Source organism: Microtus oregoni, unplaced genomic scaffold (assembly GCF_018167655.1).
Source record: "Microtus oregoni isolate MIOR12 unplaced genomic scaffold, Mior012 000060F_001, whole genome shotgun sequence".
In the NCBI taxonomy this organism is placed as follows: Eukaryota; Metazoa; Chordata; class Mammalia; order Rodentia; family Cricetidae; genus Microtus; species Microtus oregoni.
In genome coordinates, this window is record NW_024543836.1 from 1,653,079 (window position 1) to 1,667,979 (window position 14,901).

General features: G+C 43.6%; 1 protein-coding gene across 3 annotated transcripts; it reads right to left on the minus strand.

Moving 5' to 3' along the window:
• Positions 1-3,590: 3,590 nt before the first annotated feature.
• On the minus strand, positions 3,591-13,289 carry LOC121439083 (peptidyl-prolyl cis-trans isomerase FKBP7). 3 transcript variants are annotated; one of them, XM_041639583.1, is made up of 4 exons: positions 12,982-13,289; positions 11,700-11,851; positions 8,210-8,340; positions 3,591-3,790 (listed from the first exon to the last, which is right to left on the minus strand). In XM_041639583.1, exons 1-4 carry the CDS (start codon positions 13,185-13,187, stop codon positions 3,629-3,631), a joined length of 651 nt encoding a protein of 216 aa, XP_041495517.1. In that variant the 5' UTR covers positions 13,188-13,289; the 3' UTR covers positions 3,591-3,628. The 3 variants fall into 3 exon arrangements, with proteins under 3 accessions (XP_041495517.1, XP_041495516.1, XP_041495518.1); XM_041639582.1 differs by having other exon boundaries at positions 8,210-8,343; XM_041639584.1 differs by lacking the exons at positions 11,700-11,851; positions 12,982-13,289 and adding an exon at positions 10,005-10,115 and having other exon boundaries at positions 8,210-8,343.
• Between the last annotated feature and the right edge of the window lie 1,612 nt (positions 13,290-14,901).

Consider the following 14,901-nt stretch of genomic DNA (forward strand, 5'->3'; position numbering starts at 1 on the left):
AAGGAAAAAGGAGTAAGCTTTGTTGGTGGGTTTTTGGTGTTTGGAGACAGGGTTTCACTGTTTCATCTTAACTGTCCTGGAACTCACTCTCTAGACCAGGCTGGCCTTGAACTCACAAAGATCCTCCTGCCTCTGCTAGGATTAAAGGTGTGCACCACCACGCCCACGTAGCTTTGTTGGTGTTTAATGTACTATTGTTCCACAAGCCTTAAATTGTTTAGGTTTGCTTGGATGAACTTTTTAAAAAGCAGAAGGCCTTTTAGGTAGCATTTCCGCTCGTGAGGTAGAGATGAGGATACCACTGTCTTCCTCACAGATTTTTATGAGGATTAATAACATTGCTTATATTAAACAAAACCTTATTACAAAATTCAAAGAAAAGCACTCTTTCACAAACCTGTCTGTTTCTTCACAATCCCTTGGGAATCCGTATATCATTTTAAGTTGCTCTTTATATTTAATCCCATTTTAGTTCAGCCGTTAAAGATGACACATGGGCACAAGTGGTTACTTTGGGGCCCTAGGTTTGGTAAGAGGAGAAAAAAATGTTAATAATTTAATATATTACTAAATGTTTAATCGTGGTGTCAGGTGCTTAGCCTGGGGCTCTGCGCACAGTTAACACTATAGCTGGCAGTGGCAATGGGCTGCCACTCCACCTACTAACTTTGCTCTGCGCAGTGGGTGCTGCCACTTAAGAGAAGCAGGGCAGGCCTGTGTCTTTGGACATGTTTAATGAGTTTAATATATTTTGTTTGCAAATTTCTTTTGGGGGGTTAGGGCCTTGCTTACGTTATCAAAGCTGGTCTAAAAATCCTGGGCTCACATGACCTGCCCACCTCATCCTCGGGAATAGGTGAGTTATGGGTTATATGTGGGCCCACATATATCTATTCTCTAAGATACCTGAAATTTTCATATGCCAACAGCTAAATAATTATCTTTTATTAAAATTGTAAAAATGTTTAAAAATTATAGATTAAATGAATAACATTGTTACTGTTAGATTCACCCAAAGGCATGAATCAATTACAAGAAACAGACCACGGCACACTGCACATAGGTAGGATGGGTAATGATTTATATTTAAACTGTTATTTAAAAGATAAGTTTTCGGGTACATGTATTCATTTAACATATGTGCTTTTTCTTTCTTCTCTTTTAGATAGAGCCTCCCGTAGTCCAGGCTGTCCTTGAACTCCCTGTGTAGGCCAGGGTGATGTTGAATGCCTCATTTCCCTGCCTCTGTCTCTGAGTGCTGAGTTACAGGTGTCTGCCACTACTTCCAGATCCTATGGTGCTGGGGTTGAACTCAGGTGGGTCTTCAAGCATGCTAGGCAAGCACCGTTCACTGAGCCACCACACCTCCGGCTAATGGAGCCTTAACTTTAAAAAACAAATTCGGAAGTACTTTGTATAGGCTGGGTGAAGTAGTATATGCCTGCAGTCCCAGTATGCAGGAAGATGAGGCAGAAGGATTGAGTTTTGACATCAGGCTAGGCTGCACAGTGAGTGCAGGAAAGCTTGGGCTATTACAGCAGGCCCCATCTCATAAAAAAACAAAAGCAAAAACAAATAAAAGCCCAACAAATGCCTTGTATGATAAATGATGGGCAAGGAAGGTGTTCATATACTTACTTAATTCATATTTTGTGCACATTGAGGGAAGTAAACTGGTAGGCGACATAGTGGCCGGAAAGTGTTAGGAAGGTAAGAGAAGGTAGCGGAGGGGTTAAATTTTGTATGCGCAGGTGGCATTTACTAATGTAATAGTTTCTATAACTTCTACATTTTAGATAAAATTTCTGCTAAAATCTCAGCATTCAGAATGCTGAGGCAGGAGGATACAGAGTCTGTGCCCAGCTTGGACTGCATAGCAAAACCCTATCTCACAATGCAGAAAAAGAAAAAAAAAATGTTGTCAACAACACACCCGAGAGATAAAAATGAACAAATGTTTGGAAAGAACACATTTCAGAGAACAGAAAAAGCTTTGTTTGTTCTGAGCTCACTTATTTCAGCCAGAGCCATTCTGCTTGACATACATAGGAAGCATCCAGATTTTTACATGTTCCAGCGCCCTTCCTTTTGCAACGTGGTCCAGCATCTCTTCTCTCCTCTCAACAAGTTGGACCACATTAATGCTTTGACCACAACTCAGAACTGGAATAGCAAGGTGTCTTAGGGTTTCTATTGCTGTGGAGAGACACCATGACCACGGCAGCTCTTAAAAGGAAGACAGTTAACTGGGGTGGCTCACTTTCAGTTGCAGAGGTTCAGCCCATTATCATCATGGTGTTGGGGGGGGGCACGATGGTGTGCAGGCAGACACGGTGCTGGCTACATACTGATCAGAAGGCAACAGGAAGTGGACTGTGACTCTGAGCGAAGTTCAAGTCAAAGAAACCTCAAAGCCTGCTCCCCCCCCACACCTTTCCTTCAACAAGGCCACACCTCCCAGTGGCACCACTCCCTATGAGCTTCATGGGGGCCAATTACACTCAAACTACCACACAAGATACCTCGTTTGTAGCAAAAAAGTTTAACTTTTTAAAAAGTTAAATTTTTAAAAATTTTAATGCATTCCAGTTTGTAACCGTCATTTGCCATTAAGAATGCTGGAGTGGTGTGGTAAGAGATAGAGAAAGGCAACCGCAACCCAAGACATGCTATGACACTAATTTAAAATTATGGGCCAAACTTAATGGATGGGTGGGGCGGGGACAATAAGGGATGCTGGCGAGATCATTCAGCTCTGTCACAAAGGACCGTGGTTTGATTTCCAGGACCCACTTCGTATAGCTCACAACAGTCTGCAACTCCAGCTCCCGGGAGTTACAGCCTCTGGCCTCCATAGACACCTCTATTCATGCGTCTGCACGTGCTTGTGCACACGCTTGCCCGTGCGCACATGCGTGAGCACACACACACTAAATACTTTTTAAAAAGCTATACATGGTAGACAGTGAGAAGAAACATGGAAGAGTAATAATACACTTATAGTAGCGCTTGAGGAAGAAGAGTCTGGTACAGGTGATGAGCTTTAGTTTGGCCAAATTCCCAAGGCCAGAAGCTCACACCAAAAAGTACAGACTGCTGAAATTCTTCATGCATCCGAGTTATGCACAACTGACTTCTTCCTGCATGGACCTCAAAGGAAGACTTCGTACCATGCTTTTATATCCTACTATCTATAAAACATCACAAAATGCATAAATAAAAAAGCTATTGCTTCCTGGTCTTTTGAGTATTCTTAGGAATATGGGGCATTTTAGGAATTAAAATCTTGGATCTTCAGGATCTTTTCGTACCTCTCCTCACTGTTACTAAGAGCCGAGAAGCACTTAGAGTATTCATCCACGCCCTGAAGGAGGGTGTCACCCACTGGGATACAGGCCCATTCCCTGGTGCTACAATTTATGTTCACAGGAGAAAATAACAGGGGATACAATCACACCTACCCCAGAGTTAGATTTGCAAAACAGCTTCACATTATCACACCAAAATTATGTTTATTAAAGGAAACTAATATCTTTTCATAAGGGAAAACAGGCAACCACAACATGGAGAAAAGTGACCTTTTTTTTTTAAAGCAAAGTGCAGTAATTTACTAACAAAGAAGTAAAATTTATAGCTCATCGTGTTGGTGCACATTGTATTCCTTGGGAGAAATGAAGCCATCTCCGTTGTGGTCATTTTTCTTAAAGATATCTTCCAAAACTGCCTTCTGATAGGACTTGTCCCGGGGCTTTTCATCTTTCTCAAAGTCCTTCTGCAAGTAAAGCTCGATCTGGAGGGCCAGACGAGAATGTTGTTAATAACGAAACCTGCACAAATGTCTGGTAACTTTGAGAAATGATTATAGTAATGAATAAGCATATCGAGTGATAGAACAATTTTAAGTCATTTATCTGATGGCTTACAGGGGAGCACTCGAGGACCACGGCGGACGCATGGCGGTCGGAGGACAACTGATGGACGTTGGTTCTCTCTTTCCACCATGTGGAATCCTGGGGACTGAACTTAGGTCACCAGGCTTAGAGCAAGAGCTATAGTCACCTGGAAATCCTGCCAGCCCTTTAATATTTTTAAAGGTATTTCAGCTGGGTGATGGTGGTGCACGCCTTTAATCCCAGCGCTCAGGAAACAGAGGTAGGCTCTAAGTTTGAGGCCAGCCTGGTCTACGGAGCTAGTTCCAGGACAGTTAGGGCTGTTACACAGAGAAACCCGCTTTCAAAAAACCAAAAAAAAAAAAAAAAAAAAGAAAGAAAGAAAAAAATATTTTAAGGTTTGGTTTGGAGACACCTTTGAAACAAGGTCTGACTGGCCTGGAACTCACTATTGTAGCCCTGGCTAGCCTGGAACTCACTGTGTAGCCCTGGCTAGCCTGGAACTCACTGTGTAGACCAGGCTGACCTTGAACTCACAGAGATCTGCTCGCTTCTGCTTCCCAAGAGCTGGGATTAAAGGCATGAGCCACCAGGCTCAGCCCAGGAATTTTTTCGTTTTTAACTTTTGAAGCGATTTCTGAAGAGAAATGGGTGTTCAAATTAGCTGTCCCTGGGGTTGTAGATTGGTAGCACTAGCCACACCAATCTGTATTACTATATATTACTTCCTGAAACGAAATACTTTCTAATAATCCACTGTTCATTTTAGGAAAGGCGAGCACAGTCTTATGGACTCCTATTATTTGATAAAATCTCATTAGTGTTTTTGTCTCTGGAACTAATGAATCTACTGCATCATCAAGCTAATCTTCAGACATTCTCCAGTGTTGCCTGCTTGTGTTTGCAGCACCGGACATTTCTCTAAGCAAGCATGCAGTGAAGCGCTGTCCTATTAGCCACATGCAACGTCTGCGGGTGGCTATGGTAACCTGAGACGTGTGCCTGTAAGTGTAAGTCACACACCAGACTTGGGCGATCCTAACTAAAAGCACACCTCACTGATGCTGGAGGTTTCATGCTGAAATGGTGCTATTTATACCGAGTTAAGCTAAGTTTAAAAAAAAAAGCAAAACAAAACTCCCCACCCACCCCCATTCCCTTATTTCGAGACAACACCATCTCTCACTGTGTTGTCCAGGCTGGTCTCAATTTATAGGCCCAATCCATTCTTCAGCTCCCTTAGAAGCTGGGACTATGGCTAGACATCACTATGGTCAACTTGGTTTTGCTTCTTAAAATGTGTACACCGCATAATTTAAAGATATCTACGTGACAACTGTTTTTCCCTAGGAAAATGCTGATTTATGCTAAGGAAAGCATAGTCTACCGAGCTGGAGACAATGTTCTGCAAGTCTGGGCCATTTGAGAGGCAAGAGAGGCAAGTTTTGAAAGGTGGAGTTGAATTAGTGGGCCTTGCAGCAGGTTCTCAGACATGACTCTGATCCAATATGAAGGGAGGAACATTTTTTCCCCTTTCGGCTGAGACTTAGCAATCCTATGTAAGTATAAAGCGTTTTAAACAGCCTCAAACATTCTGCATTTTCCAAATCAAAACTATCTTTTCATAACTAATTATGGCGTTCAAAAGCTACTCTTTTTCTATACGGTGTGTGTAAAGATACAAGGCGGTGGGCAAGAACACAGCTTCTAATTTTTCTTAGATTATTTTATTAATGCTTTTGTGCCTGCAGCACCCAGAGAGACCAGAAGAGGGCATCAGAACCCCTGGAGCTGGAGTGACTGGTCTGATGCAAGCAGATGTGGGAGGTAACTCTGGTCCTCTGTCAAGAGCAGGGAGCACTCAATTGCTGAGCCATCTCTCCAGCCCCACGACTTTAATTTGTGTCAGTGATGGGCTCTACACTCCTTTCATTTTGTAATTTAATACTATACCCCACTCCCACCTTACTTAACCTGAAGAAACAATCAATTAAGAAAGGAAGTTTCTGTTAGTTCATGTTTCAGATCTGGGCTTCCAAATGTATCTACTACATGGTCTGCAACAAAGCATCCAACCTTCTGAACACTAGGAATACCATCTGTCAAAGGAGAGAAGTGTCTATACCATAGGACTGTGACATCAGGGTCCACGTCAACAGACGATAACTAAATTGTTATAACTGGGCAAAAAAGCATTCTTACCCATCCCGGGACAGTGTAGCTGAGACCCAGCAAGATGCCTGGGAAACTGTAGTGAAGCTGAGTGTATTTTGGATCGCCTCTACTTTTATTTCCCAGAAAAGAACTGGAGACACCCTAATGTCTAGGGGCGTTCATAGTCCAGAAGGAACCTCCGGGTGTGGCTGAAGTAAGCCATGGACAGCATGTGCACAGGATGCTTCCCAGGGTGCCATGTGACCCCTTTGCTGCTGGTAGGGCGGTGAGGAGTCAGGAGAAGTAACACTGAAGACAGTTCCCCTCTAGAGACCCTGTGAAGGCCTGGTGTGTGCTGGTAGAAACTAGAGTCACCCGGGAAGAGGAAACCTCAGTTGAGGAACTGCCTCCATCAGGCTGGCCTGGAGCAAGTCTGTGGGGTATTTTCTTGATTAATGATTGACGTGGGAGGGCTCAGCTCACAGTGGGCAGTAGTCCTGGGGTGTAGCACACAGCAGGTAGAGCAAGCCATTGGGATGAAGCCAGTAAGCAGTATTCCCCTGTTGTCTCTGCTTCAGTTCCAGCCTTCAGGTCCCTGCCCTGGCTTCACTCAAGGGACTAAGACTTAGGATATGAAAGCCCAATAAGGCCTTTCTTCCCTGAGTTGCTTTTGGCTGTGGTCTTTATCAGAAAAGGAAAAAGCAAGGTGAGCCACCTGGCAGATAGGCCTCTCTCCCTCCTGGCCAGTGGAGGAGCCTCAAGGAAGGACTTATTATTTATGAGGCTCCTGGAGGAGGAACTAGAGTTGTGTGGCAAGAGGGTTGGAGGGGGAGAGGAAGAAGAATGGAGAATGGAGACTGGAGATGGAGATGTAGCTTAGGGGCTAGTGCTTGCCTAGAATGACCTTGTTCTAAATCCAATCCTCTCCCCCAAAAAGAAAGAAAATAGGAAAAGAAGCAAAGGCTTAGCAGCTAGGGCTTGTTCTTGTAATTCTAGCCCTTGGAAGAGGTAGGAGAATTCCCACGAGTTCAAGACCAGCCTATACAAATCACAGTTCCAGTACAGCTTGGGACTAGAATGAGACCTTATCTCAACCCTGAAGTGCCTGAAATAGAAAATGAACTATTTGAAATCAAGGGCCCCCCCCCCCCCGCCTCATTACCTACCAAGGTGATGTTATGTTTCTAATCACCTCTGAACGAAGGAGGAAGACGGCCAAGTTAAGCGTAGACTGTGGGACTAGACAAGGCACTGTGGGCTTCCCTGAAACATTCAAGATGGTGGTACCTGGAAGGTAGGGAGTACCCAAGACTCAAAGCACAGAGCCAGACAGCCGGGCTGCAATCCCGGGTTTGTCATCGCAGCTAAGTACTCAACATGCTCCCTAGCATCTCCCCATCTACAAGAGATGACAGAAGGGATTGTCACCTACGCTGTCCTGAAGACTAGATGCATTCACGCACTTATGTGCTTAGAATGGTATCTGGGACCAAGAAAGTGTGAAGAACACGTATCATTATTACAAATATTCATTAGTTGATCTATAGGAGGTGGACTTTTAGCTGATGATTACCAATTTCTTAGCCTACTCAGTTCAAAGTCTTGCTAGCTCTACATAATCTCATCTACATCAGAGTCCAGAGGGACAAGTCCATACAGTACTGTTGGAAAGAAGTCTGTCTCTCTAGTGTAGCTGCCGGAAGAGCCATGGGTAGCTTGGGATTTTTCTTGATTGATTGATTTGCCAGTACTAGTAATTGAAACCAGGGCCTTATGGATATTCGGGCAAGAACTCTACTAATGAGCCATATGCCCAGACCCTTTTGCACTTTTTGAGACAGTGTGTTAGTAAGTTACCCAGAATACCCTTGAATTCTTTGTAGCCCAGGCTGTCCTTTGCGGTATTATTTTCTTATGTCGGGCTTGGGAATAACTGAGGCTACCGGCCTGCATCATGAGGCCTCACACTAGGACTTTCTTGGCCTTCCTATATACAGAGAAAAGGGAAAGGACATTTTCTTCTCTGAGGTCGGAATTTCCAGCAAGCAGCTCTACTAAAGCAATCAGAGTCAACACTAGCGAACACTAAGGAGTATCTTCGACACAAGTGCCTTTGACTTATAATGGAAAAACAGCTCAAACTGCACACCCGAAGTTTGAATTACCTCGGCTTTAGAGAGTTGCCTGTCGTTGTCCGTGTCTATCTGCTTAAACGTTTCAATGCTCCGTGGTCCTTTGGTCACAGCGTAAAGTTCAATCTCAAACATCAGTGTTGCGTTGGGTGGGATCTTGCCTTCTGCTAAGGGTTTAAATTTTAACAGTTTGACTTACTGAAAAATGGCTTTCAGAGATTCATTCAGTGGTCACATGAGTATCAGGGTTTTAGAGCTTAGAAGTACTGCTTTCAAACTATTAAGTTTAGTATAAAAAATTTCAGGTTTTATCTATTTTGTCCCCTTTTTATAAAAACATTTTGGGAACCCCCCCACCCCCCCCCCCCGTATATTTGAAACTAGGTCAGTCCAAAGGCCCTTCTGGACCAGTTTCCTGGTTAAGTTACAATAAATAAAGATTTTGTTACTATATCTTGATCATCCTATATGATGATATAGACAGAGACATGGTATAGGGAAGAAATGTATGGTGGGAAGAAACCCACCAAAGTTGGGCTGGTGAACAGACTCAGTGGCACCTGCTGCCAAGCCTGATGACCTGAGTTCAATACCTGGAACCCAGACGGTGCAAAGATAGAACTGACGCCTCCCACAAACTGTCCTCTGACCTCTGACCCGCTGAGGTTCATGCTTTGTCCGTATATAAATAAATGAAATTAGGCAGAGAGCTGGGTGGTGGTGGCACACACCTTTAATCCCGGCTCCCAGGAGGCAGAGGCAGGCAGATCTCTATTTGAGGCCAGCCTGGTCTATAGAGTGAGTTCCAGGACAGTCAAGGTTACACAGAAAAATCTGGCTCAGAAAACCAACAACCAATCAAACAAAACAAAATAGGAAAACAAAAAAAAAAAGAAGAAGAAGAAAAAGAGATTCCAAAGTATAATCTCTAAGAAAATGATTTTATAAAGTAATCCAGGAGCATAAGTAAAACAAATATCAACTAGCTTTTAAAATTTATAGACAGGAAAAAGTTAAATGCAGTAACAAAAGTCCAGAAGCAGTTTTACACAGATATTTCTAATAATAAACATTTTTAAATGAAATTGAATAGTTTTAATAAAGTTTATCTGTTAGCTGATGCAGCTGGTGAATTTAGCAAGATGAGGCTATATCAGATTAATATTTCATAGGGTTGCCAAGATGCAGTAAGTAGCTGAGTATGTTTCCAGGGCCTTATAGGTCATGTGATATAGGACATATACACATGTATCTGCTAAATGAAAGTCTTTGAAAGTAGCTAAGTTTGTTCAGCAAAAGAAACAGCAATGTCTTTAATGGTTAAGTAGATGATTCTTGCTAAAATACTTCTATCACCCAAACAGGAAAAGGCAGAAGTTAAAGCCCAAAGCAGTGCACTTTCCAAAGCTGGAACACAGAAGAATCTGCCCACCAGCAGGCGCCTGTTGTCAAAGTCCCGACCTAATATTCTACAAAATACCTGACTTTGAAGGACAGAAAAATGACAGTAATTAAGACAGACTCGAAGCACAAGTTCCCTGTGTTATTCTGCTGCTGCTGCTGGAAGCAGAGCCTGAGAGGCAAGTGAGCTAACCCACACCACTGAGCTCCTCGAAGCCCACACTCAAATTTCCCAAGAAAAAAGTACCACAGATGCATGGGAAGTTCCTAAACAAGTCTATGATAAATGCAGAAAATGTTGCTAATTAGGTTTTTTCTACAAAAAATATTAAAGCTAAAAAAAGGAGATAGATGTGCATTGCAATAGAATTACATTTATAGAGGTAGAGAGAAGAGGTAGGAGTTAATGCAAAGAATATATACATACCACAGAGACCGTTAATTAAAGCTCTAGAAAGCCACATGCACTTCAAGACATGCAGGGGTGTTCCGTGACACGAGTCAAGGACATTTTGCCAGAAGAAAAGCCTCTTCAAGCATCACCTAAAATGAAGTCATAACTACTGTTATGTTTTAATAGACACGTACGTGAAGCTCATAGTGAGCAAGACCTGTAAAGAGCCAGCCAGTCAACATGCTAGCGTTCCTGCCCTTACCCCTAACTGAGGAGCTATGGACAGCTGATGGGTTCTGGGGAGGGAGAGTCAATTCTCTGTCCCCGGTAGGTTGACCATGCTGCAGTGGATGGTCCCACAACCATGAGTATTTGGACAACACAAATTTAATCCGGCAGGAGATCTCTCTCTCACTGTGTGTGTGAGTGAGTGTGTGTGTTGTGTGAATGACTGACAGTTGGGAGGGAGTAAAGAGGTGAAGTGGAGTGGATCTTAGAGGAATTAGGGGAAAACAGTGTGGGGGTGAATGTTATCAAAATATATTGTGTACCTACATAAAACTCTCAAAGAAAAGAATTAATAAAAATATTTTTAAAAAGCTTATGTAATAGCCAGGTGACAGTGGTGCACACCTTTAATTTCAGCACTTGGGAGGTAGAGGCAAGAGGAGCTCTGTGAGTTCGAGGCCAGCCTGGTCTACAGAGTGAGTTCCAGACCAGCTAGAGCTACACATAATCAAGAAGATTTTGGTAAATTTCTTTAAGCTATTGTAATACAGGTATAGCAACAGGTAACCACAGTCCAAAGTATGTATTTTTTCAGGCCTCACTTTTCTTATAAGTAAAATAAATGTGTCAGTGAGATTGCTTAGATGTTTACTGGAGACTCCTCAAAGGCAGTGAGAATGTCTATTTCCCTGCAGAAAGGATATAGTTTGTTGGTAGTTTGGGAAGCTGGGCAGTCCTTCTTACCCAAGCATAAACCAGTTTTGGTAAATGATAAATTAGCCATTTGCTGTAGGATAATGGGTCTAGGCCCATTGAAGATGGATGTGGATACTCTGAGGGTAAGCGGGATGTTGACGAGACAACTCAGGAACTGAGGAAAGAGACTGAAGGGCAAACTTGACCTACATTGTTTTGTCTAGAAAAAAAACAACTCACCACTTTTTGAAGATAGTATTGCATTTAAATTATCTTCAATTTTCTTTCTTTCTCAGGCTCCTATGCATGTACACACACACACACACACACACACACACACTGCTTATAAAAGTATGATGCCGTGGGAGGCTGTCTTTTTTCTTTTTCTTTTGTAGTGCAGTGCCAGGATGAAATCAGGTGGTGGGGGCAAGCCCTCTCCCACCACGAGTCACACACCAGGCCCTAGGAACTATTCTGATAGGAGCAAATGATTGACAGAAGGCAGTGAGCATGAAGCTATAGCGATCTGGAACCATCTCTTTGGGAATGTCAGGTCTGACTAGCTCGAAGCACTCACTCTCCTTGATCTCACTTGGGGCAGCAGTCTTCTGCTGAGAAACAGGGGCAAGGGGGATTACCTCTTCAAGACTCAGTCAACGGCTTCAAAGATGCCATGACTCTACCAGGAGACAGGGGGATGCCAAAATCGCCCTTTGGAAACCGACTGCTAATTAGGTATTAGAGAGTCCAAATAGGGGGCGTTGACAGGGGTTTCAAACAAGGGGAGCAGGCAAAGGTTCTTACCGTAACCTTCTTTTCCATAAGCAAACGAGGGAGGTATAATCACTTTTCTCTTCTCTCCAGGGCACATGTCCATCATTGCGATGTCTAGCCCCTTTATGACATGCCCAACGCCAAGAACAAACCATTTCGGGTGGCCTTCATCTTGTGTCCGACTGCAAGAAACCATACTTGGTACTTAAATGAGCAGAGGTCATGAAAGAAAGTTTGGTTTTTATTTAAAATTGGAGTCTCTGTTCCCGTGTTCGCATTCTTCCGTAAGTCCGTCCTTTGTGGTGTTAGCAGAAAGGATCGCTGGAAGTCATTCAATTTCTGTCCTACTGTCATCCTTACAAAAACTACCCAATAGGGGCTGGAGAGATGGCTCAGCGGTTAAGAGCACTGACTGCTCTTCCAGAGGACCCGGGTTCGATTCCCAGCACCCACATGGCAGCTCACAACTGTCTGAAAATGTAGTTCCACGAGATCTGACACCTTCACACCAACGAACATAATAAAGTTAAATAAATTAATAAATAAAAAAACCCAAAAAAACAAAAACTACCCAATAGTCAAAGTTTTAAACGGGTCTCCTGCCTCTAACTAGCTGCATGGCTTGAACAAAACTCATTTAATTTCTCTGGGTTTCTTCCCAAAACCGAAGAGGCAGGCTGAGCTCCAGATTTCATTTTAAGGACTGAAAGTAACATCTCGTTAAATTTCTCTTCTAAATAGAAAGAATAAGTTTCCCTCTAAATTGGAAAGAATTGCTTTCTCCAGGCCTGTCTTTGGAGGGTGCCCTGTCTTTGGAGGGCACAGCTAAAGAAAGGGTACCCAATCAGACCCTAATAGAGATGGGAGAGCCAAGTGGGTGAAATCTCCAGGGATTCTGCCAGAAAATGACCCCCTGAAGACCAGAACAAAATGCGCTAGCTTCTAATACATTCTGTTTGGAAAGAGAATTCAGCTCTGGGTAAACAAAGTATGACTATCCTTTCGAGTAGCCTTGATTTAGCTGTAGGGGTCCCAAGGACAGTGGCGGTGGTCAGTAGGATGCCCGCGATGTAGTGGGTCTGCCGTCAATTTACCAAGCTAACATTTTCAACAATTAAAAGCATTCAGTTTTTTTAGGTACTATCTTCTAATCTAAATTGGCATATTGACTTAATTTACTGTTAAAAAAAAACAATCAAAACAGAAAACCCAAAACACAAACAAAAACCCTTAAAACAGAAGCATCAGTTGGCTTCTGGCTGGTGGCATGGAGTGTATCGACTGAGCTTGAACTGCAAGGAGCATCTCCTACCTGCAGTAGAATTTGGAGCCATCTTTAGCCAAGTAGCCGTCGTAATGGGCATTTAGCAAGTCTCCTTTCCTGCTTGTTTTGGAGCAGTTTTCTGGACGATGCAGAACCTCTATTTTCACTTCCTCTGTGTCTTCTTTCGTTTGTCCCTGAGCGTTGGAACAGCCACACAGGCTGAGGAAAACCGCTAGTCTGACTAGGAAATGCATGGTTCCTAAAGCAGGACCCTCCGGCCTAGTGTGAGCCCTGTAGTGTGTCCAAGGGAGTGTGGCTCCCCCGTAGGACCGAATTCGGACGCGTGGCAGGCATTGTCCTACGTCACAAAGGTCCAAGGCAGGACTCCGCGAGGCTCCGCCCCCTCTGGCGGTCAGCCGCCTTCTGCCAGCCTGGAGCGTGTTCCCGGTGCCGGGTACCCCGCTGATTGTACTAGGGCTAGCATAGCATACCCCGCCGCTTCACCCCGCTAAGCCCTCATTCACTAAAGGTGTCTTCCTCCTTCAGCAGTCAGGCCCGCGTTTCCTGAAATAAAACTGGCATCATGGTGGTCATTTCTAGATATTTAGGAGACACTGAAAATTCTATGGCCTCCACTTGATGATCTGATCTCGCCTCCCGATCACTGCCTCCTCCGACTGATGGCTTGATTTTTAAATGATAAATTGAGCCATTTGGTCATAGCGAGAAAACAGAAAGATTACATAGTTGTGGGTCCTAAAATTGAGTATTTTAAAAAAATATTAAAAAGTTGGGCCAAGAAATTGATACTAAATGCCCACAGTCCACGGTGGGGGTGTACTAGTCGAAATATGGCTGTTATTTCTAGGCGCAGAAGGATTTTAAGGCCCCCACGGGTTTGGCAGCCACAGCCGTGGCCGGCATTCTTGGAAGAAACTGATTGTTGGTTCGCTGCTGTTCTCAGGATACTTTGGGGGAGGCCCTCGAAGGGCTTTGGGGAGTGGGGGGGAGTGCTGTCTTGCATAAAAGGACTGCTGGGTCGTCTTTATGCGTCGGTCACACAACTTGGCTGCCTCAGGACACAGCGGAGGGTCACCTGAACTCGACAGAAGGTTCCAACAGCCCATGCCTGACTTTGCAAAAGGTAGCTTGCATTTCTGATCCCACCTCTAGGAAGTCTGCTCTTGATCTGATGGCCTTCATCAGGGCCAGAAAAGCGTTTTATCCCTGAGAATTCAGTCACAGCAGACAGGAAGTTGACTATTGAGCATTTTGTTCCAATCTCACGGCTAATACACAGCGGAGATTTGCCAAATCTGTTGATATATCTCCCGAGTCTCCTTTTAGTATGAAAACCAACAGCCTAAAAGTTGACTTTTACAATAAATACCAGATACTTGCCACACCTAGACGATCACTAATGAACTATATACGATTTGTTGGTTATCCATCTACCCACCAATTCATCAAGTAGATATCTAGACTACCCTATTCAGTCAGCCTTCCCTGAAGGGGAAGTTAGACATTCCCCTACCTCAATACTGAGCCTGCTTTATCCAATTGTCTGGAATTTGTAAAACTTCCTAAATCGGAAAATTACTGTCCAGTGTGCTAAGGTGTTGCTCTCTTCCAAATGAGATTTAAAAAAAAAAATCGAAGGGAAAGCTCTTTATTTAAAAACAAAACAAAAATACAAAGCTTGGCTCCATCTTAACCCTTCCTTCCTTCCTTCCTTCCTTTCTTTCCTTTCCTTTTTTTTGGTGACAGGGTTTCACTACCTATCCCTGGCTAGCCTGGAATTCACTCTGTAGACCAGGGTAGCTTTGAACTCACAGATATCTGACCTCTGTTTCCTGAATGCTGGGATTAAGGGAATGCATCAAGATGTACAGCATAAAAACATTAGAAAATGTGTGTGTGTGTGTGTGTATGTGTGTGTGTGTATGTGTGTGTGTGTATGTGTGTGTG

Coding starts and splice junctions, on each gene's coding strand:
- LOC121439083 (XM_041639582.1), bottom strand. CDS start 13,187: ATGCATTTCCTAGTCAGACTAGCGGTTTTCCTCAGCCTGTGTGGCTGT. Junction 11,852..12,981: donor GGCTCCAAATTCTACTGCAG/GTAGGAGATGCT, acceptor GGTTTCTTGCAG/TCGGACACAAGATGAAGGCC. Junction 8,344..11,699: donor TTATGGAAAAGAAGGTTACG/GTAAGAACCTTT, acceptor TTAAACCCTTAG/CAGAAGGCAAGATCCCACCC.